The sequence below is a fragment of the Grus americana genome, chromosome 4 (genome assembly GCF_028858705.1).
Source record: "Grus americana isolate bGruAme1 chromosome 4, bGruAme1.mat, whole genome shotgun sequence".
In the NCBI taxonomy this organism is placed as follows: Eukaryota; Metazoa; Chordata; class Aves; order Gruiformes; family Gruidae; genus Grus; species Grus americana.
Window position 1 is genome coordinate 57,395,793 of NC_072855.1, and position 25,809 is coordinate 57,421,601.

Genomic DNA, 25,809 nt, shown 5'->3' on the forward strand with positions numbered 1-25,809 from the left:
GAACAGGTAGGTTTTGAAAGAAGAGTAAGGAACTCCCCCCATTTTAAATACTGTTTGGCAGCTGTATAGAAAGCCATCAGCAAGTGATGACTCTTTGTGCATTTTAGTTTAACCCAGTTATGAAATCACTGCTTAGAAACCACCGCATTGCACAGGAAATCAACAAGATGAATTTCAGCACTCAAACTTCATCTACTGTTAGGGCTTGGAGCGATTTGTATCAATCATACAACACAGGCAACTTGATATTAAAAAAAATAATCAACAACCTTGTGAATTGCTTCCAGTTCACAAGAGTGATTTGTTACCTTTTTAAGAATAATTTTTAATGCCTTGATATGTTAATATTTTAAGAAACTAAGAGACTACCTCTATGCATGCTCATTTTCACCCTCAAATGTTTGTCCACTGTAAAAATCCTAGTGGGTCAGACAGCAAATGATATACTACTATTCACAAACCTTGTTAATGTTTATTTTCAATTCTTATCATAAAATGTCTGAAACAGAAAAGGGCCGTATAATGGCATGCTGCACACCTAATGTAATGTGAGCTCCATATGAATTTAATAGTAAAAAAGCCACCTTGTAATTTACTTCAGAGGATAGTCAAATTTTTATGAGGATTATTATCTAGACATATTCATAACTGGGTTTCGTGATGATCAGAGCTTTTATGGGCTGAGGCAGAGGCTAGCTTTGATATTAGAGGTTAACCCTGAGACACACTGTTCACTGTCACTGTCCTTTTTTAAGTTTTATAGAACCTGCAATTGGTTAAAACTTGGACTTTCACTTCAAAAAGGTGCAACAGTTCAAATCCCATTTGCAATGCTAATTGCCGTTTTAAACACCACTAACTTGGCAAATGCTTATTAACAATGTAGTTCTCATACTGTATTTAGTTAGAATTAGCCTTCATCGCACAGCTGAGACACATAACACCACAATTATTTGAAACCTTGTTCTCACAGACAGGCCTAGTCCCCTTCCAGTGCCTGAAATACACAGCTCTAAGCTGACACAAGCAATCGGTAGAGAACAGCAGTTGTTGGATACACTGTTTTCCTATAGAAGGTTCTTCCTTCTATAATTATTCTTCTAATGACTATAACACACATTTTCCCATCCAGATCAATGTTTGCTCAAAAAGAAAACCTGTGCTGCAGAAAAGTGCCCAAACCATCAACTTCTCGATAACAATGAAATAAATTCACTTCCATTTCTGAAATTACAGAAGCTATCCTACTTTGGTAAATAAAAATATTTGAAGTCACTGATAAAATATTTTATTGTTGGTAAAGCCATAACACACATGAGCCAGTTATTCCCTTTATGGACATAAACTGTGCAAGAGCTCTTAATTTTTTTTTTTTTTAAGTCTCATGGCCGCCTTACTATTTTCATTCTACATCAGATTAGTACATTATTTTTTCTATGCTATAGAAATGAGACTAAACTAACCTGCAGACCATGAATTTGCAAGGAACAATATCATTTCAATCCTTGTCCTTATCTAGTGCTATCCACTAGAACTAGCCAGAGAAGTTCAAATGTCAAACTCTCACCTTTATTATGTAGTTCATTGGTCCTGAAATATTTTATTCAGTGTCTGCCCCAGTGCTGGGATCATGGCAGTTCTGTGCCTTCAGGGATGACTGGCAGGTCTGCCACGGAGCCAGGACACGCGCACCTTTCCCCAGAGCTCACTTGCAAGTCTGAACGTGCCAAGGCCAGGATTCTCACGTGCACACCTCTGGGGAAGCAAACCACGCCAAAGTGTCCAGCTTTTCTGTGGAGGATTCTGGTAACGTGGGTCCACCCCACAGTTTCTATACACAGAAAACGTAGCTGCATGGGCTGGAGGAGAACCCTGATGTGCGCCAGCACCGATTTGGGGGCAGGCTTGGAGCTTGCGAACTCCTGCCTGTAGGTCTAGCGGTTCTCCAGACATTGCTGCAACTGGCATGGGACAGTCTGCAAGCTCCTCAAGAGTCACAAAACTTGGGAGAGCCTGAAGTGTCCTTTCTGACAGGCACTGACACGGAAGGGTCCTCGTAATCACATCAAGACACCAAGGTATGCTTGTCTTAAATGTTACCCTGGCTCACTCATAGGCATATTTAGAACAAAAACAGTATGATGCCCTTTCCTTGCCTAACTCTACTGAAAGAGTCCTGCAAAGGTGGAGATATATAGAAGAGGAGCTAGGAAAAAAAACCCAACAAAACCCAGATGCAAGGCAATTTGGAGAATAGCTATGAAGTTATAATAAACTGGATTTGGTTCACTGGTGCTTGTGTTGGTTTTTCAGAAATTGCCATCTGCTGCCCTCTGACTTTGTTTCTGAGATTGCTATCTGACCAAAATACTGCAACTTTCCCACTCTGGAGAGGATGAGAGCCAAGTTCTCAGGAGTCTGGAACAGAGCAATCCCTGGCAATTGATGAAGCCATGCTTGCTCATGCCCTGCCTGCATCTGTGGCACTCGGTTCCAGTGAAGCAATTTCTCAGAAACTCAGCTGGCCTTAGACTATACAAATCAGAGGGAACGGCACCTTATACTTTCTCACTGTGATGGGCATTAAAGGGACTTTATATATAGCCTGATATCCATGGGAATTTTGCTGTCGGGAGGACTCCAGTATTCAGCTCATAAGAAGGAAATGGGCAAGGTAAAAGGAAATCTGATAAAAAAAAACCCTAACCCTGTTTTATAAGGTCTTTGTTAAGGCTTTTCATACTGGTTCAGAACTGGCTCCAGAATGGCCAGTTAAAACAGGTTGTCTGGCTCACTCATCGCATTTGAAACAATATCTTTACTCCCTAATCAGTCTCTAAACTTAGAAAAACAATTCTGGTTTAGAATTGCCAGATGCATGTTTAGCCTTTACGATTCATTTAGAGAAGTAAAACCTTACAACCTGGCTAAAACCCTGAAGCTTCACATCGAGCCCTTCTTTGTTTGACATTTATTGCTTATTAGTGAGCCTAATTTTCTCATTGCTTTTAAGTTCTGCCTGCTTAGAAGGTATGCTGCTTTGGAAGTGTGCTAACAGAACCAGTAATAATTGTGATTAATTCTGCATGCATTAGTCATATCAAGGACTTCTTACTTAAAGGCTAATTATAATTCAAGTCAGCATGGTACTTACTTTTGAGGATTAGAATAAAGACACTTGTTGTAATGAGCACCTTGTTTTAATTCTTTGCAATGACTGAACTGCTAAATTATGAAGACTCTGGCCCCAAACTGTTTCCTTCAGAAAACAGTTAGATGACAAATCTAAGGAATTTTTGTTGCAAAGAACTTTATTGCATGCACTGATTTCTGACCATCTAAAACTGTGTATTTGAGGCACAGAAATACTTTGAGATTACTGATGTCAAGTCTTCTTTGTGGATGACAAAATACTTGATTTCTGAATTCAGCAGAATATTGGACACAGATTATCCAGCTGTTTTCAAAATTTCAGATTTGGATTGATTTTAATTGCTTTTACAAAGAAAAATTAAACTATACTATAAAACAGATGCTGTGAAATAGATCCTTATAAGCTCAGTCTTCCAACTAGTAATAGCTTGAGAGGAAACAACATCCTGTGTTTCAGTTACTTATGCTTTAGCCTTTTCCAGGAAAGAAAATGAGAGCTTTCATGATTTGGAGGATATAGTTTCTGACAGATTAATAAGAACTGCATATATCCTGAAGAATGCCCCAGTAAACACTCCTGACACATGCATACCATCCAATGTTAGTGATGATTTCATTTTGTGGCCTTGATTCTCAAAATTAGTTCTGGGAAATTACATGTCTACCCCATGCAAGTGATTACTGCTATAACATATGGAAACCAGACAGCTAGGAATGAACAAAGCTGGATATGTAACTACTTACATATAGATATATATTTGTATATATACTTCCACTCTGGAAACTGAATACTGAAAATTAATTGCACAGTTGTGTAATTTTTTTTTTTTTTATATTTTATCTACCCTTGCATAGAGCTACTTCTGAAAACTAGCCCTCCAAACACAGCTACTAAGTCCTATTTTTTTCAGAGCAGTTCCCATTTTCACCCAGAACATGCATCCTTACAGTCTATTCTTCAGTATTTGACCTATACTACACTGCACGCTTTCCTCTGCTCAAGTGAATGACCCACTCTTAAAACACTGTATGTGAGTTACAAAAGGTTGGAAATTAGTTCACACTTGAATATTTCAAAATATATATCAGCTAAGGCAAGTGCATATCAGGAAGAAACCTAAGTTTCTATGAAGCAGGGTTTGAAGCTGAATTTCCACAATTTTCAATTGCTGCAATTAACATGTTGAGCACACCTCTCTATCCAGGATTAAGAGATGCCTGTCACAGGGTCAGCTGCTCCCTTCCAGCTCCTGAGATCAGGCTAGAAAGAGTATGGTGACATATAGGATAAAGATGAACTGAAGCCTGGGCAAGAATATCTGAGTCCTGGAGAAAATGCAAAGAGAGAGATATAGGCCCTGCAGGTTTCCTGGTAATAGTCACTAACAAGGAAGAGAAATAGAAATAGGAAGAAGAATGGAAATACGGAAAAGGAAAAATGCATTTGGAAAATGTGCTCAGCCTTCCTAAGAACTCCTGGGCTAAAAAGGGAGTTTGAAGAACTTTCCTATAGGTGGTGAATGGTGTTAACTCCAAAAAGAAACGCTTGGAACTACTATTTACTTCAGATTTCCTTTTCTTTTGCTACCAGATGACAAGAACAACATCTAAGCACGTGAGCTTCAACAACAGTTGCTCTCTTTTCTAAAAGATTTTAAATAGGAGACTAACTCCTATGCACCCAGCTTGAAAATTCTGCCTCATTTTCTCTGAAAGTTTTCTTTTGTAACAGAAGTCACTGTATGAAAGGAGTATTCACTATTCTAGAGCTAAAAATATAAGTTCTGTGGAGCAGTGAGTTTTTCAGTCTTTACATGGAATTAGGAAAATCACAGGCTAAGATCTTTGATTATGAACAGAAAAAAAGAAATTTAAGTACAGAACAGATGAAAATTAGAACTGCTTTTGCTTTCATAAAAATAAAAATAAAAAAAAAAATTCAAATTCCCATATCTGTATCCAGATTCTTCTGAAATCTTGCTCAGGCACAGTCCCAGGGAAGTCAACCCAAAATAATTGCATAAAAAGACACAAGATGCTGAATACTGGCATGTCTACTGAATCAGCCAGTTCCACTGGATTTGAAAACACAGAAAAATTTCCCTACCTCTCAAAAGCAGAAGGGCTGAGCAGCCTTTCTTTTCTCATGCCAAATCATTCAACAGTGGTTTTCTTGAACATGATAAAATAAAAACTTAGTTACACTCACAAGCTTTGTTCCAGTATTTGTTTTAAAAACAGAGGGAGAAATGTCAGAAATGCTAAAGAAAAGCCAGATCCTGCATAAAGTGCTGCGACTGAAAAGAGGCTTGTGTTCTGTGAAGGCTTCCCACTGCAGTGATGAAGCTGAGGATTGTACTGCCCAAAAGCCAGAAAATGCAACACAATGGATTTGGGAGATGTCTGACATTACACTGAATAAGGCTATGCATGATTTACATTACAGTGAGCGCTGCTTTGCGCGTATCATCCTGTGAAAGTTATGAGATAAAACAGATATATGAAGTTTGTGTTTCATAGAAAGTAATCTGCGTCTGCTTGGCGTCAGTTGGGGGATATCAGAGCGATGAGTTAATATTCTGTGTTTAGGTGCCTTACTCGCTTCCCGAGTGACACGGTGGGACACATTCAGGGGCTCATTAAGTTTCCAGCCATTCCTAAACAGCAACAGGTGCTTGAGAAACGTTTCTCCAGCATGTCACAGACAGCTTCATCACTGTCTTGGAAATAACTGACTGCGCTTGTGTTTCCTCCATGGCATCAACTGACAATGAGGAGAGAATGAAAAAGAACAGGAAGAACTCCCAAAACATCCGCATGTGCATAGTGAATGGGTCTAGAAAAGTAAGTAATAAAAGACGCTGCTGCATACTCTGAATTCAGATATGATACTTGCATGTCTGACCAATTTTGCTGTTCATTCGGACTCCAGTATCACATGCAACCAAGCTCTAACAGGTTCCTGGGAACATTGATTAATTATTTGAAGTGGCATTATAAGAAGCTGAAACTTTCTCAGTGATTAGTATTTATTAATCCTTTAAGTAGTTTGGCTACATGTTCAAGCATACTGGACCGGATGCCTTGGGAAGCTCCTTCAACCATGAGAAGAAAGATGAGATGGAGCTGGAAAGATATGGTCTACTGCCTGGCATGGCATTTACGTTTTCACAGGCTGATTTACCATTTGTAAAGAGTGCTATGTATGTGCAGTTACCTAAAACATTTCATAATATAGCCTGCCACTGTGGAGAGATTCATTCACAAGAAAGCAAATTTGTAATGCAACTAACAGATTTAAAGAAAAAGAGACTTCCATTCCTTACACAATAGTCAAAGGGTAAATATTTAAGATCAGAAGAACTACATCCAAGAGCTTCCTATCAGTGGAATATCCCTGTATCTGGACCTTCTTTTCTTTACATGGAAGTAGAAGCTACTAAAGGAAATTCTTTCAAAATTAGGCAACATGCAGTCTTCTCCTGCCTCTCTCTTCTCATCTGTCTTGAGGATGCCTGTATGTGTGAGTCCATCAACATCCAACAACTCCAAAGCTCTGTAAACATGAGCCTCAGACAACTAGTTTGTTCATTTGAAATCACCTGTGTGATTTGAATTACTGTATATCAAATGGATATGAACTTTTGGTATTTACTTATTTAACTTCCAGAAAATATATTGTCCCCATTCCTTGACTACTTGGCCAGTTGAACACAGGTTTAAGCTATATCCATTGATCTACAGGAATTAATGCATTTCAGCTGCACTTGCCACCTAGGGCTAACCTTTCAAACCTGCTTGGGAATGTATTTTACCAAAAACTCAAGGAAAAAGCCAGAAAAAAAACAGAATATGTTAATTTCTAGAACATACACAAATTTGGAGAACATTCTGTAATTCCAACTATGTAAGACTGAAGCAGGATAAAAAAGTGTGGTGAGAACCCTAAAGCTTTTTAGCTGCAAGGGACCTCAACAGAAAATTTTGTAGAGGACTTTTGAGTGTGCATGTGCATGCCTGTGTAATGTAATGGAAACTAAAGAGAACAATACTGCAGAAAAAAATAATATTATCAAAATAATACCAGCAATACAAAAATATTTAGTTTTTTCCTACTGGGAAAGAGACTACATGGCCACTGCCTTGTATTGAACCCCGTCATTTTTTCCTACATGCCCCTGCTAGTACTTTGCTTGAGTTGCCAGATGTCCAACACACAAAGTTTGGGAATAGCCTGCAAAATCCCTGCTGGCAGCTACTGTGCTGGCACGCAAATGCATGAGAACTCTGTAATCCGTTTAAGTGTTGGGAAAAGCTTCTCTTATGGAAACTTCTTACGTGTTGTAAGAAGTTCCTAGATGTTGTAATTACATTGTGTGAGGTTTGTACTACGTCTGTTGTATTATGCCACCACTGCATATCGCTATTAAGATAAAACAGCAAAGACATATCTTAGAGAGTTTTATAAAGTCTTGATTGGGAATAGACCCCAGAAGCCCTGAAGAAAAAACGTAACAAACAACAAGGAACAATCAGGGGCGGGGGGGGGGGGGGGGGGGGGGTGGAAGTCATTGCTCCAAATAAGATTCATTTCAATTTTGTGCAGTAACACCATGATAGCACCAATAGATTGCAAGACAACCGGATTTCCTCCGTGTTCAAGTTTCTCATCTAGTCAAGGTAGCTTTCAATCAACATCAGTTCACTGGAAATTTCTTTCTCCATAAGATATCACTGAGGTTGTTCTTGGAAACTGATGAAATGATTTTACCACGGTGATACATAAAGCTTTGCTAAAACAGAGGGTGAGAAAAGGGGCTAGACTACTGCTTTTTCTTTGCTGACGAGTGCCCATATTCCTAACTCCAGCCATTCTCTGGTTTCTGCTACCACTTCTCATGCCACAGACATAGTCTCTGTGACAGAAGAATCTAGGCTTTTTTCTATAGACTCCTTAATCAGAGTTTACAAATGCCTTGGAATCAAACAGCACCTATCCTGCAAGTCTGATGTGACCAGCTCTGCTTTACTCTCTCCTACGCACGTTCTGCTAGCTTGCTTGTCACCATCTAGGGTGCATCTAGCCACCTCAGTGCAGAATTTCTTCATTGAACCACCACTAGTCTCCCTCTGGCCTAGATTTTTAATAGAAGCTAGATTTCTCCTAAAGGATTAGTATTTGACCAAATTATTTCATTTTATTCTGCAGGCAATTGTATCGTTTTTCCATTGTATCCACTGAATTCTGAAACAAATTTTCACTGGGCAAAACTCCCACACTTCATCCATTTTTTACTTCTCATCTTGACTTTTAGGTGAATCTGAAAGCTGCCCTTCTGAGTCATTCTTACCACCAACAAATAAAACTTAACAACAATAATTTTCCCAGAGCAGAGGATCATATTTAGACTCTTTTATTTACTTGCTGATGATATGCATGGACATGCATGGTCTGCATGAGCACGGAATCCCTAAAGACCAGCCATAACGCCAGCTGGTTTTTGCAAGTGCCCCCAAGACGCTGGCACGGACCTCCAACTGAGCTACCTCTTTACTCACTGTTAAAGTAAACAGAATAGAGATTGCTGTCAAAGGTCCTAATAGAAATACAGTCCCATCACACAAAGGACTCTGCTCCTGCGTGATCTTCACTAGTCAATATAGGGTTCATTCTTGCAGAAAATGAACAACCTCCCTGGGAACTATATTTTCCGGTATTACAACATACAAACTTTAATATGCACGTTCAAGTCTTCCCATCATTCACCCTAACACAAAAGGGACATTATGCTTCAATGCTGTGGCAATTCACAGGTCCCTTGAGAAAACCACTGCAAATGCTACATTCCATGAGATAAATCCTGAATCCTACCAAAATGGATGAGAGTTTGGCCTCTGGCTTATCCCGTTTTTTACTGGAGAAATGATATAAACTATCTCCTGAGATATACATAGGCCCATGCTGGAATGCAAAGAAAATGTTTCAAAGATATTTTGCTTTTTGAAAGAACAGTCTTTGCCACGAAGGAGAAGCAACCACTGTAATCTGCACTCACTCAGGATATGTGAATCCACTCACTTTGTGCAGCATTATACAGTTACAACTCAAACCGTGCGAGCGTCTGCAACTCCCAATGCAACCACTTATGCTAGAACTAAACCAACCACATGTCTTTTGTATCAACTTACCTAAAGATCCCAGACAAACCGGAAGCCAGGGACTAAACCAGGTATTAGGTCAGGGACTGTAGCTAATACTGAATAGAATCTTATTAAAACATTTTGACTTGTCAGTGGAAATCACTGCTGTGTAATGGAGCACAGAGTATTTTTGTCGACAGAGCCAGTTCTCCACAGCCTGTGTATAATTAATGCAGTTCTCTGGCTGGAGGCTTGGTAAATTCAGTAGACTATTGCTACTGGAAAGCACCCATCAAAGTGGAAACCAAGCAAAACTTTGATGACAAGCCTCTTCCATTAAATAAAAACATAAACCCCTACTATATTAGATTATTTTTAAAGCACTAGAATGCAATGTTCTACTTCACATTTTAATGTAGTTTGCTTACTCATAGACACTTAACCGATTTTCCATGTGAAACCCTTCTGTGACAATCCTCAGTTCAATACCAGAGACTCAGAAGATATAGCACAAGTACAATAAGTCCATTATAGCCACATTCTTGCAATCCCCCCCCTCTTTGTGGTGTCCCCTCAGTACAACAGAGACTACAGTTTATTTACCTTTATCCCAGGGAGTCCAGGAAGCCCAGGAAGACCTGGTTCACCCTATACAGGAAAATTACATAATATTACAGACATTATTCAGTTATGGTCACTATCCAGTGAACACCTCTGTATATTCTGCAGCAAGATAAAAGAGCATAGATGACTGCTAGTCAGTTCAATCAGGACTGATATTTTCAAAATGAGTGACTTAAATGTATAATTAGTAAGAGTCATGTTAAGAACTTAAATATCTTCTGGGAACCTTGGATGTGAAGATGACACCCAGGTTGGAAATGCATGTCAGGAAAGCCAAAACTGAATTCACATTAGCCTTCACCAAAAGAAAAGAAAACAAGCAGCACTCGTTCATTTTACATGCTGCCATTTCAGTTCCACAGTTATGACAGATGTTTAATTCTGTTCCATTTTCAACTCTGAGCTAGATATTGTGCTGTGTAACTGTCTGATTTAGCTACAAAGCAATTCAGAAGAGCTTGGTTTAAATTGCACAATTCAAGTAGGACTGCCTAATTATAACTGGGCCATCATTTTTATAGAGCGATCCATAGCATCATTTCAGTGCTTGCTATTTATCTGTGAATATACATGGTGTCATGAAGAATAGTGGGAATATAACCTTCTATTGCTTTACCCAGAAATCCTTTGCTTATTTAAAATTGCAGTGAAAAGACCTATAGCACTGCATTTGCAAGGGTAATTTTGTAACAGGAATTGAAAACTGAACGTATTAATTTTGAAATGAAGTTGATATTAGTCTAAGACAAGAACGACAACATTCGCACAAATGGTCATTTTGAGGTATCAGCTAAATGGAAAGATGTTGTCTAGGGAAATAAAGATGATGAACAGGAAAAAAAAATAGAGCAATAACATGTGAAGAAAACATTATTTTAAAGGCTGGAGATTTTATTTTAATACGGAGATGGATTCTAACCAGCACCTTGGATCTGACTATTCCCTGAACTTTCTGGAAGCTCAGGTCTGAACTCTGAAGCCAACTTTTACCTTTATAATGAGTTGAACTATATTCCAGATTTTGTACACTCCTGAGCTTTATAGAAATCCAGATTTCAACTCTGTGGTTTGGGCTGATTCATACAGATTGTGCTCTTAAAATATTTTACATGTGTGTGTATATGCATACCCTTACATACATTCATACACTCATACATACACATGTACACATACACACACATGTACACATACACAAACACAAACACATGTATACATAATACCGATGTTCATCAGACTACCCAAAGACACTTCTTTGAGGCAGTAATATTAAAGAGACTTGAAGTGCTAATAACAAAATTACATTCTGCCAGAAACTGAAAAACACAATAGAGGGTCTGCAAATCACTTTACCAAATGGAGTGGGTTTTAAATGTTATAGAAGGATCTGATAACAGCTTCTTTGTCCATTTCAGTTACTCCAAAATTTTAACTGTTCACATTGCCTAAAAGCACAGGAAAGATTCCAGTCTCAAAATATTAACTATAAAATCAGATGAAAGAATAGAGGCTAGGATATCATTTTCAATAAACACTATTATTTCTTGGTATGTTGCCTAACACCGTCTAAAGCAGAAAGTGGGTTGTCACTCTTGCAAAAGAATAATCCTTTAAAAGGCCTCCATTGCACTCATTCCTGACAAAATGCTAGCTCCAAAACCCTATTCCTCTGTCTTTTGATTTCTTCCTTGAGTAGCCATACATACCACACTAAAACAGTGACCTTTTCTCATGTAATTGTGGAAGCACTAAATTTCACTTCTAAGCACAGCATTTGAATAATTATAAGTGATAATCTATTAGTATTACTGCAGTGGGTCACTGTTTAGTTTTGGCACAGAGCTAAACCCCATAGACCCACACATAACAAGTAGAAAGGATCCAGCAAAGGCAGTTCAGAATCACAGTAACCTAAAACAATCAAAATGCCCCCTCAAAGATACGTTAAACAATGTGAAACACAATGAAATCACTAATGCTACATTAGAATTAGTATTGTAGTTGAATGCAAACTATTTTCTTTTCTGGACCTTTCCTGATACAAAAGATCTGAGTATGATTTATAAGAAGAATGATTTTCAAAGAAACCAAGGCTGTATACTAACTCCATCTCATAATGCTCAGGTTGGAGGGCAGGTCATTCTATCACCTCTGCAATACATATGGCACACAACAGTCGTCAGGCCAATGAAATACCATCACATTTCATTTCATATAAATAATATTCAGGTGGGCAGCTCAATACTAATCTGTCCTTAGAAGATGGATAAGGAATAACTGGAGGAGGAGGAGGAAGTAAAATATAAGGAAGAAGGGAAGATACAGGAAGGAAATAGGAATGGGATGCAGTGGGGGGAACAAGTATTGAGATGACGTAGAAGGGCAGAGACATGCCTCCAGTTGAAAAAGGGTCCCCCCAATCTCTGGTGCAGTGAATGAGTCCCTGCTAAGCAGGGGGCAGAACAGCAGACACGGGGCACTGGGCTGGAGGAGGCACTCTGAATGAATGCATTACGGGAGCTGCCGGTTCAGGCTGGGGACATGAACGTGGCAGACTGGAAGCTTGTGAGGTGAAGTGGAAAGAACGCATTAAGCCCCCTTTGGTGTGAACAACAAGCTGAAACTATAGAAAGTCTGAACTCACTTATCTATGTTACCTAAATGAGATCAAACCTGAATGACTGGGGACTGAGATCCAGGAGCCTGCTGATAAATCACTGCTAGTTTTGCCTCCATGGCAGCCAGCTAATGAGAGTATGAACCTCAACAGGCTCTTAAGTGCATTTTCTAGTTTATTACCCAAGCAAAGCATACACTGCAGAATGCACACACTGAATGATTCTGTGGATTAGATAGCTTTAAACTACTTTGATTACCTTTCCTAATTAAAACTGAATTTTACTAAAGAACTGCATTTGCAACCATAATAGTCTTTGTTTAGTCTGTTATAATCTATGACAGTTATAATTTCTCAAACAAAAAGACCCAACTTCTTATTTTATTTTATATGTGCTTTGGGGTTTCACTTAGTCACCAAAAGACCTTGAGTACTAGAAAATGGTTGTACTGCCATTCACTATATAGAATTTTAGCTCTTGGCTGCCTGTCTGGAATACCTGCTAGCTAAACTGGCAGCTGGACTCTGCTCTGCTCTGGCAGCAGTGGGTAATTTTCAATGCTATAAGAGGCAAGAATGGTGCCAAAGGCTCCTGAGGGAAACGAAGTACTGCAAAGCAAAAATCTGGTTCCCTCATTGTCTCTTCTCTTTGCCCTTTCACCAGCTCTCCCAGCAGGACCTGCCTCCTACTCTCATGGAAGGCAGCTGAAGGCACAGCATTCCCTGTGTTTGATGTACTATGGATTCAAAGAGGAAATTCCCCAGTTTCAGAGGGCCTCATGCAGCACAGAGTCATTACAGCTCTTGCCAGATCTTTACTTGCAAAAGCAGCCTCAGCTACGCAGCACCCAGGGGAATTTCTTCCCCTGGAAGGAAGAACGGAGCGGCATTACCTGGTCTATGTCCTTCCAAACATACCACCTGCCTCTGACAGTTTGATTCCCCTTAGAGGTATATGTGAAAGGGATTCTAGTCAATATTTATTTTCTTCCTAATGAGATATAATAACATACCACAGTTATGAAGGTTAATAGTCAGTCAGACATGCAGGGTTAACTTGTGATCACTCAAGGAGCAGAGCCATTCTTTGTTGGTCTCACTAGCTGCAATTGGGTAAGCTTTCGATGCAAGAAGCATGCTGTGACTACAGGGAAAGGTGGGTTAGTCTAATATTGCTTTTCATGTTAATTAGTATCATCATTCCTGTGCTTTTTTAAAATACAAAATGATCATACACTAAATGTGTACAGGCCTCAGGCTGTTAAATTGCACTGCCTTGGGCTCATCCTAGTATGGGTAAGTGCCACTGGTAACATCTGTGCAACATCATTTACCACAAATCCAACAGAGAAGAAAAGGAAAACTGAACATTTCCAACTAATACCTTTTGTCCAGGCCGTCCAGATTCACCAGGTTCACCCTAAAAGAAGAGAGATGAAAAACATGAGATCTGACAAAATGAATTAAAAATAGAGCTGGGGAAAACCATAACATTAATGGTACACGAAATGTCTCTGACACCACAAAGTAACACAGACCAGCCACTCCCCTTCTCCCTGTAGAACTGCTTTAAGACAAAATTACCTTAATTCCTGCAGCAGAAGAACCAGGGTCACCCTGACACAAAATCCACAAGAAATAATCACACTTATTACATATACAGTTTTACATATACAGGAAACAGATACAACAAAACGTGCAAGAGTATAGCAAGATTATACAGCAAAATAACTATATAGCAAGATTACCTGTTCTCTCTGCTGCTACACAGGAATTTACCCGATGAATTAAATCAGTGTGATTCAGAAAAGGAACAGTGTTGCTTTCAAGAACACGCAGAGAGATTTAGTTTCACTCATCCAAACAGCATAACAGTTAACCTCAAATTTCACAACTAATAATGTAGATGTAATAATTGCAGATTTTGTATAAATGTACTTCATCAAGCCAGAAGATGGGACATACTTTGACATCTCTAAATTGCCGATATACATTAAAAATAATTTACTGCCATTTACAAAGAATATGAGCGATCTTTTTGACCTAATTCTACAGATGGCAAGTGTCAGGTCTTCACTGATGAAGCTTTTTGAGCTAATGAAGGTTTGCCTTGAAAAAGCACCCCAGTGACCTATGTGTTCATCCTCATCAGGACAGGTCATAGCTCTGTTTCCACAGCTTTTCGGTATATTTAAACTGATAGTTTAATGCAGTGAAGTGCTATACTTTACAGGATGAGAGACCTATAGTAATTTATGTATTCAGGAAAGGCCTCTGTTCTGAGGAGGCATCTAGCATTCAAAAAGATTCACCTGTGTTTTGCTGGGTTGTCTGGATTTGATAGGCAGTGATATGCACAAGGGCAGAGGATCAGTGAGTGACCTGGCCAAGGAAGATTTTAGCTCCCAGTTTTGTACAATTATCACAGGATCTTTAGAATTCTTGTATATTCACTTCACTGCATTTTTTTTCCTTAAATGACATGCCAAACAAAAATGAAAAAAACTAAATTAATGAAGAGTTTGCTAGTCAAACTACATGCTGTTGAAGATGGCTAGAGCACTTATATTTGAAGAACTGTCTCATTTTTCGTTATTCAAAATAAATCTGGAATGTTCATTGAAAGTAACAGGTTGTGATTTACATAGGCAGCATAGGAGCCAATACTGTCATCCACTTTGAAGATATATAAGCAGAGGATAAATGCTTAATATTCTTTGTATTAAAATACAAATAGGGGATACTCATTCCTGACGGTTCAACCGAAGCTGCAGGAAGCATGCTGTGAATGCCATAGTTTTAAAGTTTGTTTGGGTATGGGGTCTTTTTGGTAAAAGTCTCATAAAATTAAATGGTACCAGGTAACATGCTCACTGCTCTTTGAAGAATAGGAATAGATTTACTCTACACAGTTTACTGCAGCTTGCTCTTGTGTAAAGAAAACACAAAAATCAGTATTATGAAGGGCTGATTCATGTCTGGAAATCTGAGCTGCTGCTTTTTGATAGACACGCATGAGTGATACTGCTGATATCCCCTTACGAGCATGTACAACTGCAAAGCCTCAAGGACTTTTTATAGCTATATAGTGGCAAAGCAACTGGTAAGAGACATTCACCAGTTAAACATTTATAAGGATAATGATGGATATGGGGAAGATAAGACACAAAGTATTTATAATCCACCTTCATGCAAGAATGAAAATTAATATGGGATTAAAGAAAAAATTATGGTACGGCATGTTCTCAGTTCTCTGATGAGTCAGACAGTTTGGAAATGAAGAAACTTTAGCAGGGGAACATGCACGCAGAAGGAAGATACTTGGTAGTTTCTAGGAACTAAGACTACAGTAGAAGAGTAGAAGCAAGAACTCAAGTCTGGCATTGACATCGTCTTCAAAGTAGGACAATTCAACCAAGAGAGTTTCTTTCATAAGTCACAGGTCAAGAAGTAGGCACCCAAGTCTGTATTTCTGAGAGCTACCGAAGTATAACAGTTCAGAAAATAAAGCTACATTGATTGCACAAACAGGAATCCATTCCTAAACAAGTCTGACACTGTTGTCACCTGATCTCTCTAAATGAAAATTTAGTATTTATCTCACAGAAACATTATTTAAGCTTTTAAAGAAATGTTTTTAAGTTTGGTGAACTATAAATTAAATCTCTTAAGGGTATGTAGCATTATGATCTAGTGCAATGGTCTCTGCATTTATTTACATAAAATTAACATCTTGTTTACTGAGCAGGAAGGGTTTATACATGTATGTGGCTGAACACCTGAGAACCGAATGGATACTAGCTTTATCTCATCTCTTAACACATCCAGCAGCTCTCTTAAAATCTGTCTTTAAAAACTAAGCCTTAATAAGTCTTACACTCCTGCCCACGAGTGTTCAGCTAGCAAAAACCTTCAGTACTCATCTGGTAGTGAAGTTCCATAATGTAATACATGCCCCACACTTTTCAGAGCTACCCAAACACAAGGCACAGGTTGTGTAGTAGGCAAAAACTGTAAGAGAAGCTATGTATAAGCATAAAAACATTACACTTGGGGAGAAAGGATTTCCTACTGAAAGAAGGAGAGAACTTTTTCTTTCCTTGAACCAGATCCCAAGCAGGGACACATGTGCACTGCGGACCACTGCGCAGTATCGGCATTCTAGTGGATGTAAGCTCACTCTCACAGTTGATAAAGTAGAAAAGCAACAAGTGAAGCTGCACTAGGCTTCCCAGAGAGATTATAAACTTCCCATTTACTTGTTGCAGGACTATCTCTCTGAAAAGCAATCTCATACTTGCTAAGAGATTATATTCTTGAATCACTTAAAAGTGGATCAGGATGATGATACCAGCATACATTGTGTAAGTAACTAAATAAGGTTCTTAAGACTTTCATCTAGGTTAATAAGCATGACTGCAGATCAAGTATTTGAATGAACTCTGGGAATCAATTAACTTGACTATTCTTAAATCTAATGTCTAGTTTTAATTGCTGATTTAAGAATATGCCACATAAAATCCTTGTGTTCTTGAAAGTATAGCTTTACTGTACCTAAATGATAGGACCTGAGAGATTTGCATGCATTCCTTACTAGCTTGATAAATCCATCATAAATTTCTCCTTGCACTAAACTGATGTGAATTGGTTAAGCAATTACACATACAGGGGTACAAGAAGAAATTTTTATGCTTCTGTCCAAGTGTAGTCACTAAAATGAATGTTTTTAGAAGCATATGAGTTCCAAAGTGATGACCAGAAGAGCTCATTATGACATTCTTCCTGTGCAACACAGGCTTTGCTCTTGACCGCTAAAGACTATGACTTGTGTAAGTAAAGCACATTTAAAAACTCAAGTTCAATTTTTTTTTTCAGTGATACAGCATGAGTCTCACATAAAATAAATAAAAAGTAAAATAAAATTTTGACATTGTCTACTCTTTAGTGACTTCTATGATGCATTGGTACTTTGCAACAATGAACTAATGAGGTATTAAGTGAGGTTATTGCTGATGCCATCTGGCAAAAAGATTTTAAATGTAGTTTTCATGTTCAACTCTCAATTGCCTAGATGGCAATCGTGATACCATATTTTTTGTCCTGTATTGGTTTGGTCCCTCTCTTTGAGGGGAACACAAAAGGAGAAACATAAAAGGATATATCAGAAATGGCTATAACTCAGCAGACCTACTTCCAACAGTTTGGCAGGTTGTGACCAAAGTTTAAGTATGATGCAAATTTCAGCTAATAATTCAGTAATAATTAGAGACATGCTGATGTATCGTACTAAAGCTGCTGCTGTATAAAGTCAGGAATTTTATGCTTAATTGGACAGAACAGTGACATTTTTTCTGCTGTTCATAAAAATGACCTCAGTCAAATCACTCAGTATCTTAAAAAAAACCAACAACACTTTAAAATGCATTTTTCTTTTGATCAAATTATTATTTTCATTAGCTGGTTAGACTGCAAGCATGCCTAAAGCACACATTTTCTTCTCTAATAATAAGTAGTGTACCTTTTCTCCTGTGTCACCCTTTGGTCCATTTTCTCCAGCATCACCCTATAATTAAAACACATATTACATTTTAATGATTTTCTTTAAGCACACAGCATGCAGAGAAGAGTCAGCATTCCAATATGATTAGCAAGCTAATTTTGTTAATCAGGTAATCAATCTCTCTATGACATGGTCAGGAAGCATGGTTTATATAGCTGCTAGATCTTATACAGTCTTCACTATAACTGTAATCCCTTTCACAGGTCCTCAAAAAAACGCACAAACTATCAAATAACTACCTGTCAGTATAGTCTACCCAGTTCACTGTGGTTTAGCAATGAAGGAATGATTTCATAATGATTCAGCATTTTAAATTACCAGTACATATGGTTTTTTCCAACATTCACCTAAACACATATAATCAAATTCAGGTGACAGTTACACAATTCCAATAGTTTTTATTAGGATTCTCAACTAATTTATGGCATGTAGTCTCTGAATCTGAAGTCCTTCATGAATGATTCACAAACTAGAAAAATTTCACTGAACGCCACTCCTCCAAGGAGCCACCAAAATGACTGTTACCTCTACATAAATTCCATGCATTGCTTATTGTTAAAAAAAGTGATGTTCAGAAAACACTTTTTCACGGCTGGGTAGACATTTTCTACCTCAAAAACAACTTTTTAAAGAAACATTTCAAAATATTTATCTACAAAAAGACCAAATTTCCATTTATAGTCATATAGCCATAAAAAAAGTCCATACTACAGCAAAAAGTCTCTGTTATATATGAGACTATAGGCAAAAAATTTCTATGGGGCTTCAGGTTCATGTAAAGTGCAAGAAATATTTTAAATGCCAAAAGTATTGATAAATGTTGAGTCTAATTAGGCTAAAAAAACATTCTAGTTGGTCTTGGTCAGATAATCAGTAATAGTATTCAAATAACAATATTTATTCGGTATCTGTCATATTGCTCTGAAAACCTTAATGTAAACTTTCATTCAGAGGACTTAGAGACCATTTTGTATATCACAGTTGCTGACACAATGGGAATTAACTAACAGTCTAGCAGCACTTTAATTAAGGGCTTGATTAAACATGGAAACACGAAACAGTAACTGTAAGGAATGTCATCCCAAGTTCATTTGACATGATAAAGCATATTGAGGGCATTTATAATTATACTTTTTAGGAAAAGACAAAGGATGATTATGGAAAAGTATCATGATTTTAAGTAACAGAAATTCAATATATGTTAAAATTTATTGTTGTTCCTTTTATGTTTGAAAACAAAGGATTACTGAAGTTTGTCAGCAAATATAATTTTAACCAAAGTAATAATTTCATGAAAAGAGATTCCCAGTTACATACTTCTACATGTGGGGTATACACTTTCAAGATTCCCCTGGATTATTTTTATGATGTGCTTTTCAAAATGTGAAATGAATTGCCTTTGCAAAGCATGCTTCCAGCTGCTGTTACATGGATTTACACAGATCTGGAAGTGAAATTCAACTGCAGCTGCAAAGACATGGGTAAACATTTCTCAAGAGCAAATTGCACCTGAATACAAGCAACTTATTTTTTAAAAGCATGTCTCAGTGTACTAGCAGAGGATGAGGCTGTGTACAGATTCCTACTCAAAATAAGGCTTATGCCTTTCTCAAACTGCCCTTGTACAGATGCAGAAGCTTGACTCTCACTCAGTGTGCACTCTCACACGGGTGCTCCTACTCTTCCACTCCCCCTGGAAGAGCAGAATTACACCCACGTTTTGCAGTGTGGAGCTTGTTCCACCACCTCGTCTTGTGTTGGTGTGACTGTGGATGTCAGAGAAGTCACTCCTCACTAACTCACTGCAAGTCAGGGCACCGTTAGTGTATCATTTGTGCTGCTGGTACCTCTCCAGACAGTCTGTACCCTAGGATCATCGGGGCATATTCCCTTGCTCTTAAAGTGATCCAAGCAAGAATGAAGGACTCCACTTTTATTACGCGGAGAACTGGTTACCCATATATCATTTGGAATCTATGTAGTTATTACTCTGTTACCTAATCATTTTACTCTGCACAGGTGACATCGAAACCAAGTTATGAGAAATGTGTGGATGTCTCCGTTATTCAGACAGGCTCATCTTTTTCTGAGACTAATCATAGTTAGAATTAGTTGCACAGTTGCTCAACTGTGCAGCCTTTAACGCACGACCACTGTTCTCTGTGACTAAGCCAGCTGCAGTAGTCACAGATCAGTAACTTCCATTAGTAGGTATTATTTGACACTCCTAAAGGCTGCACAATGCCACTCAAGTTCTAGGTAGCAGCTGTATTTATTTCTTTTTAACCTCGGAATCAGTGCACTGGCAATTCTCCGAGCAGTTCTCCAAAAAAGAACCACCACAAAGGAAGTGAATATGTCTCACCTTTTCTCCTCTTTCTCCAGGGTCACCCTGATGAAAATAATTGGAGCAAAAAAGTCGTAAGTTACTAACACAAGCAAAAATCAAAGAGTTAGTATTATTAGTATGCCAATTACTAACATGTCACGACTAATGACATTGTCTCAGATGATAAAATTGAACAAGCAAATCTTCAATAAACAATAAATATGTAAATTTAATAGAACTAAACAGACAATATATCTTCAACATAATTTTAAAAGCTTAATGATTTGCCTGTAAAGACTTTTTCCCCCATTTTGTCCTAGATTAAACCCTGACAAACAGGCATATGTCTTTGTGAGGTGACCTGCCAGGACCTAGGTGACTCCTGCATTTAGTTCTCCTTAGTTTGGGAATGAACAAAGGAAAAATCCAAAGGCGGAATATGAGGGGAAAATCTTATGATTGTATTAATGGCTTAGAAGGTTCCTTGGGAGAGACAAAATGCCCTAAGTGTCTTGAACTAATTTGTAATTGATTCAGAGCAAAGAGCCTTCGGTGCTCCTTACATTCTCTGTAACAAAAAGATGGCTTATAGCCATTATTTTTCAAAATTATGACTTGCTTGAGAAACTGGCTCAATGGCAAAGGCACTTTTGCACACCAGCCTAACCCTGACAACTCATCTCTGCATTTCTGGCTCATCTTTGCCCCATCTGATGGCTGGCGGTCGCTAGGCAACTCAAAGACTATGGCTGTGAATAGAAATTAAGCATCAACTGCCATAATTTGGCAGCTTCTGTATACAAAGTAAGAAAAGGTCATGGTCCCAAATGGTTTGTTTTCATTCCTGATGGACAAGCAGCCAGTCAGTAAATGTAAAAAGCCTGCCCTGCGTGTCTGTCAGCAGCAGCGTGATGCACAGAATCAGCTGAGGAGCACATGTGCACCAGAGAGGCACGCTCGCAGCTGATGGGATTAGAATTTAGCATTACCCGTTCCAAGAGGCCCACAGATCCCATCATTGCGGACATGTCAAGCTTTCTTTTAAATGAAGTTATCATAAGCTTTATGTTCGATTTCACTTGTTCAATATTAAAACAGCAGAATAAATTATTTAACAATAAGTTAAGTGCAAAGAGACATTCTGATGTAACAAATACAGGCTGAGACACGCTCCTAATGAGGCTTGTTGCTAACTTCCATAATAGCAGGATCAGCCCTCAAGACTTAACCCTGACATTCATCAAAGAACTGACCACAGTAGTTCTTGAAAAGAAGCCTGAAACACATTGTAAGGAATATAAACAAAGCCTTTCTAAAAAGGTCCCCAAATTCCCAAACACTTGCAGGCATGTTGCATTCACTTGGCAGCGGACACATACATGTCGGTGCCACTGACTGGAATTATCCATGCACAGCAGAAGAATATGCTTCTTTATGGTGAAATGCGTAAAGCCTCTTACAGCACTGATCACTGGAGGGAGCAGATCATTAAAAGCCAGTCAGAATATAAACCCAAGCTGGAAAGCATGACTGTCATGTATACGTGCACTCACGTACTGTGTGCTTCTGCTTTTAATCCATATTCAATACCAACCTTAAGCCCTGCTGCTCCCTTCTCTCCTGCTATGCCAGGCAAACCAGGTTCACCCTAAAGGCAAAGAAAGCAAAAGATGAGGTTAAGACAGACACGATGAAGTATATTAACAGCATTTCCCCTACTGTCTCATATTGGGTAAGTAATGATAAACAAAATTTTAAAAGACTCTGTGAATATGTACTCCACAGTTGGTCACCAAAATGCCTTATTTCATCAGTTAGGGTGGATTAACTCTAATTAACTCCTGTATAGGTAAGAAATAATTCTGCTGAAGGCGGTGGAAACACACAGATGTCAAACTAAACAGAAAACAGAACTGTGACTTCTGATTCTGAAAAGCTGGCCAATTAACCTTAACAGCATAGTCTTCCCCGCAAGACTGCCAATGCTTTCCTCATCTCTACAACTTAGAAATACTGCAAGAAAGGCATATCTTAAATGATTTTGACATTTGTGCTTCTGATCTCATACAGAAGGCAGATAATGAAGAAAAATGAGAAAGGCCTATTCCAGAAATGGAAAAGTTTGGAAGAACAGACAGCTTTTTAATTTTTTAAATATACCTTACTTGTCCATTTTTTTATACTCTTATAGCACTGGCTGAAAAGCAGATTTAAAAGATTGAAAAAACTTTCAGCATTACATCAATGTTCCAAATTTTGGGTATGTTTAATGGATAGTATCTATATTCTTCCACAGTTCAAGGAGTCATAAATAATTTTCATAAATCAATTAACAAATAATTATTTACAAACTTCTTTTCCCCTCCTCAAATTTAAAAACAAACAAAAAATCAATCAGACAAAAAAGAACCCCAAACCAATCCCTTAAGGACATTTCCTAGTATTTATTTCGCAGATTTATGGGAAAAAAAACCACAGATAGTATTTACTTTAAGTAAAATTATAATGAAATGGTTAGACTTTATTGTAAAACAACTAGGGGTGATGTCTAATTATATAAAACCTTCTGCAGAAGTATGTCTCAGTTTCACAAGAAATACCTATCTTCTTTGGTAACCCTCATGTATGCAACTGCGTTGCACTTGCGGGGTAGTAAAACATGTTAAAATGACATGCACAAAAAAGATTTGAAAAAGCCTGCAACTAGGTTCTTCTATAAGCCCTTTGCTATGTAAATGTATAAAAATGTGTAAAAGGTAAATAGAATAACTAACATAGTAATCAAATTAGAAACAGTAATCAGAAGCTCAGTGGACAATTTTCATACAGTATTCAAACTTAGCAGACATGATGAACCAACCCTCTACTCAAAAGTTACGGAGGAGTTAAGATAAAGGCTTGTTCCAAATGCAAGAACATGTATCTTCCAATCCTCCATAAAAGCCTTCCATAAAGAAAGGATTTTTCTTTCCTACTTCCACAGTTATATTTTAGTCATAGATATATAAACTCTGATTCTCCATGAAAGCAGGTTCCATTCTATTTCTAAATTAGGTAACAGGATCATCAATTACATTTTAATTTCATCAAGAGTTGGACTAGTTCAAAATATAAACCAAACCCAATAAGGTTCTAGTGAAACTCTAATGAGGTATTTTCCAAGCCAGAGAAAAAGTGTTAGGTACCATTAAACTCACAGGGAATTAAATAGCCATTTGAGTCAGCCCTTTTTCAAGGCTCCTTTGTGCTACAGTACCTCTAAGGCTGGTATAGCAGCACGGGCATTTGATATATGAGCAGTCAGGATCTGAAGCTGTTGGAGATTAGGCATAAGTGTCCTAAAGGATTGACCAAAAAGGCACTTGAAGAAAACTGCCAGTTGACAAAATGAAGCAGAAGGGACCAATGAATATGCACTTGTTTCTCCTCATCCCCACACCCCAAACAAGTTTGTTTCTGTCCCCTTCATTTTAAAACAGCTGCTGTCGGCTGACACTTTCAGGGGCTTAAATCTCTAATCAAAGGGTTGAAGTCCCAAGCTCGCACTTTACTCCCAGGTTTACATATCTGTTCTATGAATGCAGAGAGCTACCGTGACAAAAAGGAGATTGCAAAAATGGGACAAAAGAATTCTCTTATTTTCTTTGGAATAAAAGTGAAAACCTCAGGCTGTCACCTAGTCATAGTAAATCCCTATTCATACAGTCTCATTTCTGACCTATACGCGACTTTCCTATGGCCAACACTACACTTCTGGCACTGAAAGTACTAGTCAGAGGCATTAGCACAGCAGAAATTAGCTCTGGGAATGGGAAAGATTGGAGGCAAACCTAGAAGTACAGCACAGAAACGACCTTGTGGCTTGATGCTTTTGAAGTGATTATCTTTCTAATATGGCCAGAAGAACAGGGGCTAAAATAATTTTCTGTCATACGTACAATATTCCTTTCCCTATTTTAGAACCCTATTTTCTTGTCCATACAAGGAACCAGGGAGTAACAAGATGAAATAAAAACGTATGGCACATAAGCTACTCTATATCCTACCCCTGGTGAACGTTCCCAATGCACGTCAAAACAAGTTTTGTGCCGGGGAGCCTCCCTTTTTCACACTGCGTGTCTTGTAGACATGGCAGTCTGGCTTTATGTGTAGATATTTTAACAATTCCATTGAAGTCTAACATAAAAAAACAACCAAACAAAAAAACCAAACCACAAAAAGCCTCAAACGAAACCCAAAACAGATCAAAGCCTTGACAGACCTCCCATTGGTTAGGAAATTCCAAAAGTAGTTATGAAGCAAAACAGCAGCTAACATTTTGAAAGTGAGTAGATTGATAGGTCTTCCCTTGCTATACAATAAAATACTGTGTTATTTTAGGAATATTGGTCCCAAAAGATGATTTTGATTCTTGGTATGAAAATAATTTTAAATACTTCTGTTATGAAGTATAGTTAATTACTTTCCTTCCATTTAGTTACTTTTATTTATTTATGTATTTATTTAAGCATATATTAAAGCCGGAGTGCAAAATGCTGTGTAAGTGTGCTTCAGCCCCACATGTTAGTGTTTTGGAGATGAACAAAAACTATAGATGCCCTTTAAAAGGCTGAAGACCATTACACTGCTATTCAAGGAGTGATGTATGCAAGGCAAAACTAGACATTCAACAACGTCATCTGATGCAATAATTTCAATCAGCCTGCTTTTCAACTTGGTAAAATGAAAGACGCTATAGAGCTAGATCCTTAATCTCACATATTTTTTAAATTCACCAGGCCACGGCTAATGTCTTTCCTGACTCATATTGCAGTCTGCCTTTAATAGCACTGACAGCAAAGTTGTTCGCTGCAGAAACAATTGTCTTCTGCACAGCATCTAGCTTTCAAATTGAGACAGCATTTTTTTTTTCTGCCCCACAGAATCACAGAATGGTTGAGGTTGGAAGGCACCTCTGGAGATCATCTGGTTGAACTCTCCCTGCTCAAGCAGGGTCACCTAAAGCTGCATGCCCAGGACCACGTCCAGACAGCTTTTAAATATCTATAAGGATGGAGACTCTACAGCCTCCCTGGGCAACCTGTGCCCAGTGCTCAGCCCCCTCACAGTGAAAAGAAAAAAAAAAGGTGTTTCCCACTGTTCAGAGGGAACCTCCTGTGTTCAAGTTTGTGCCCATTTTCTCTGATCCCGTCACTGGGCACCAATGGGTTCTTGGCCTATCCTCTTTGCACCTTTCCTTCAGATGTTTGACCACATTGATGAGATTCCACCCAAGTCTTTTCTTCCTCAGGCTGAACAGCCTCAGGTCTCCCAGCCTTTCCTCATAGGAGAGATGCTCCAGTCCCATACTCATCTTCGAGGCCCTTCATTGGACTCTTTCCAGTATGT

At 38.3% G+C, this 25,809-nt stretch overlaps 1 protein-coding gene across 1 annotated transcript in view; it reads right to left on the reverse strand.

The window, feature by feature from the left end:
• COL25A1 (collagen type XXV alpha 1 chain) overlaps positions 1-25,809 on the reverse strand; it is a 314,927-nt gene that overhangs the window by 31,790 nt on the left and 257,328 nt on the right. Inside the window, exons 13-18 of the mRNA XM_054824657.1 lie at positions 22,016-22,069; positions 20,458-20,484; positions 18,051-18,095; positions 14,117-14,149; positions 13,917-13,952; positions 9,898-9,942 (exon numbers count right to left, since the gene is read on the reverse strand). Coding sequence (XP_054680632.1) covers positions 9,898-9,942; positions 13,917-13,952; positions 14,117-14,149; positions 18,051-18,095; positions 20,458-20,484; positions 22,016-22,069 — 240 coding nt within the window. The remainder of the gene's footprint in view (positions 1-9,897; positions 9,943-13,916; positions 13,953-14,116; positions 14,150-18,050; positions 18,096-20,457; positions 20,485-22,015; positions 22,070-25,809) is intronic.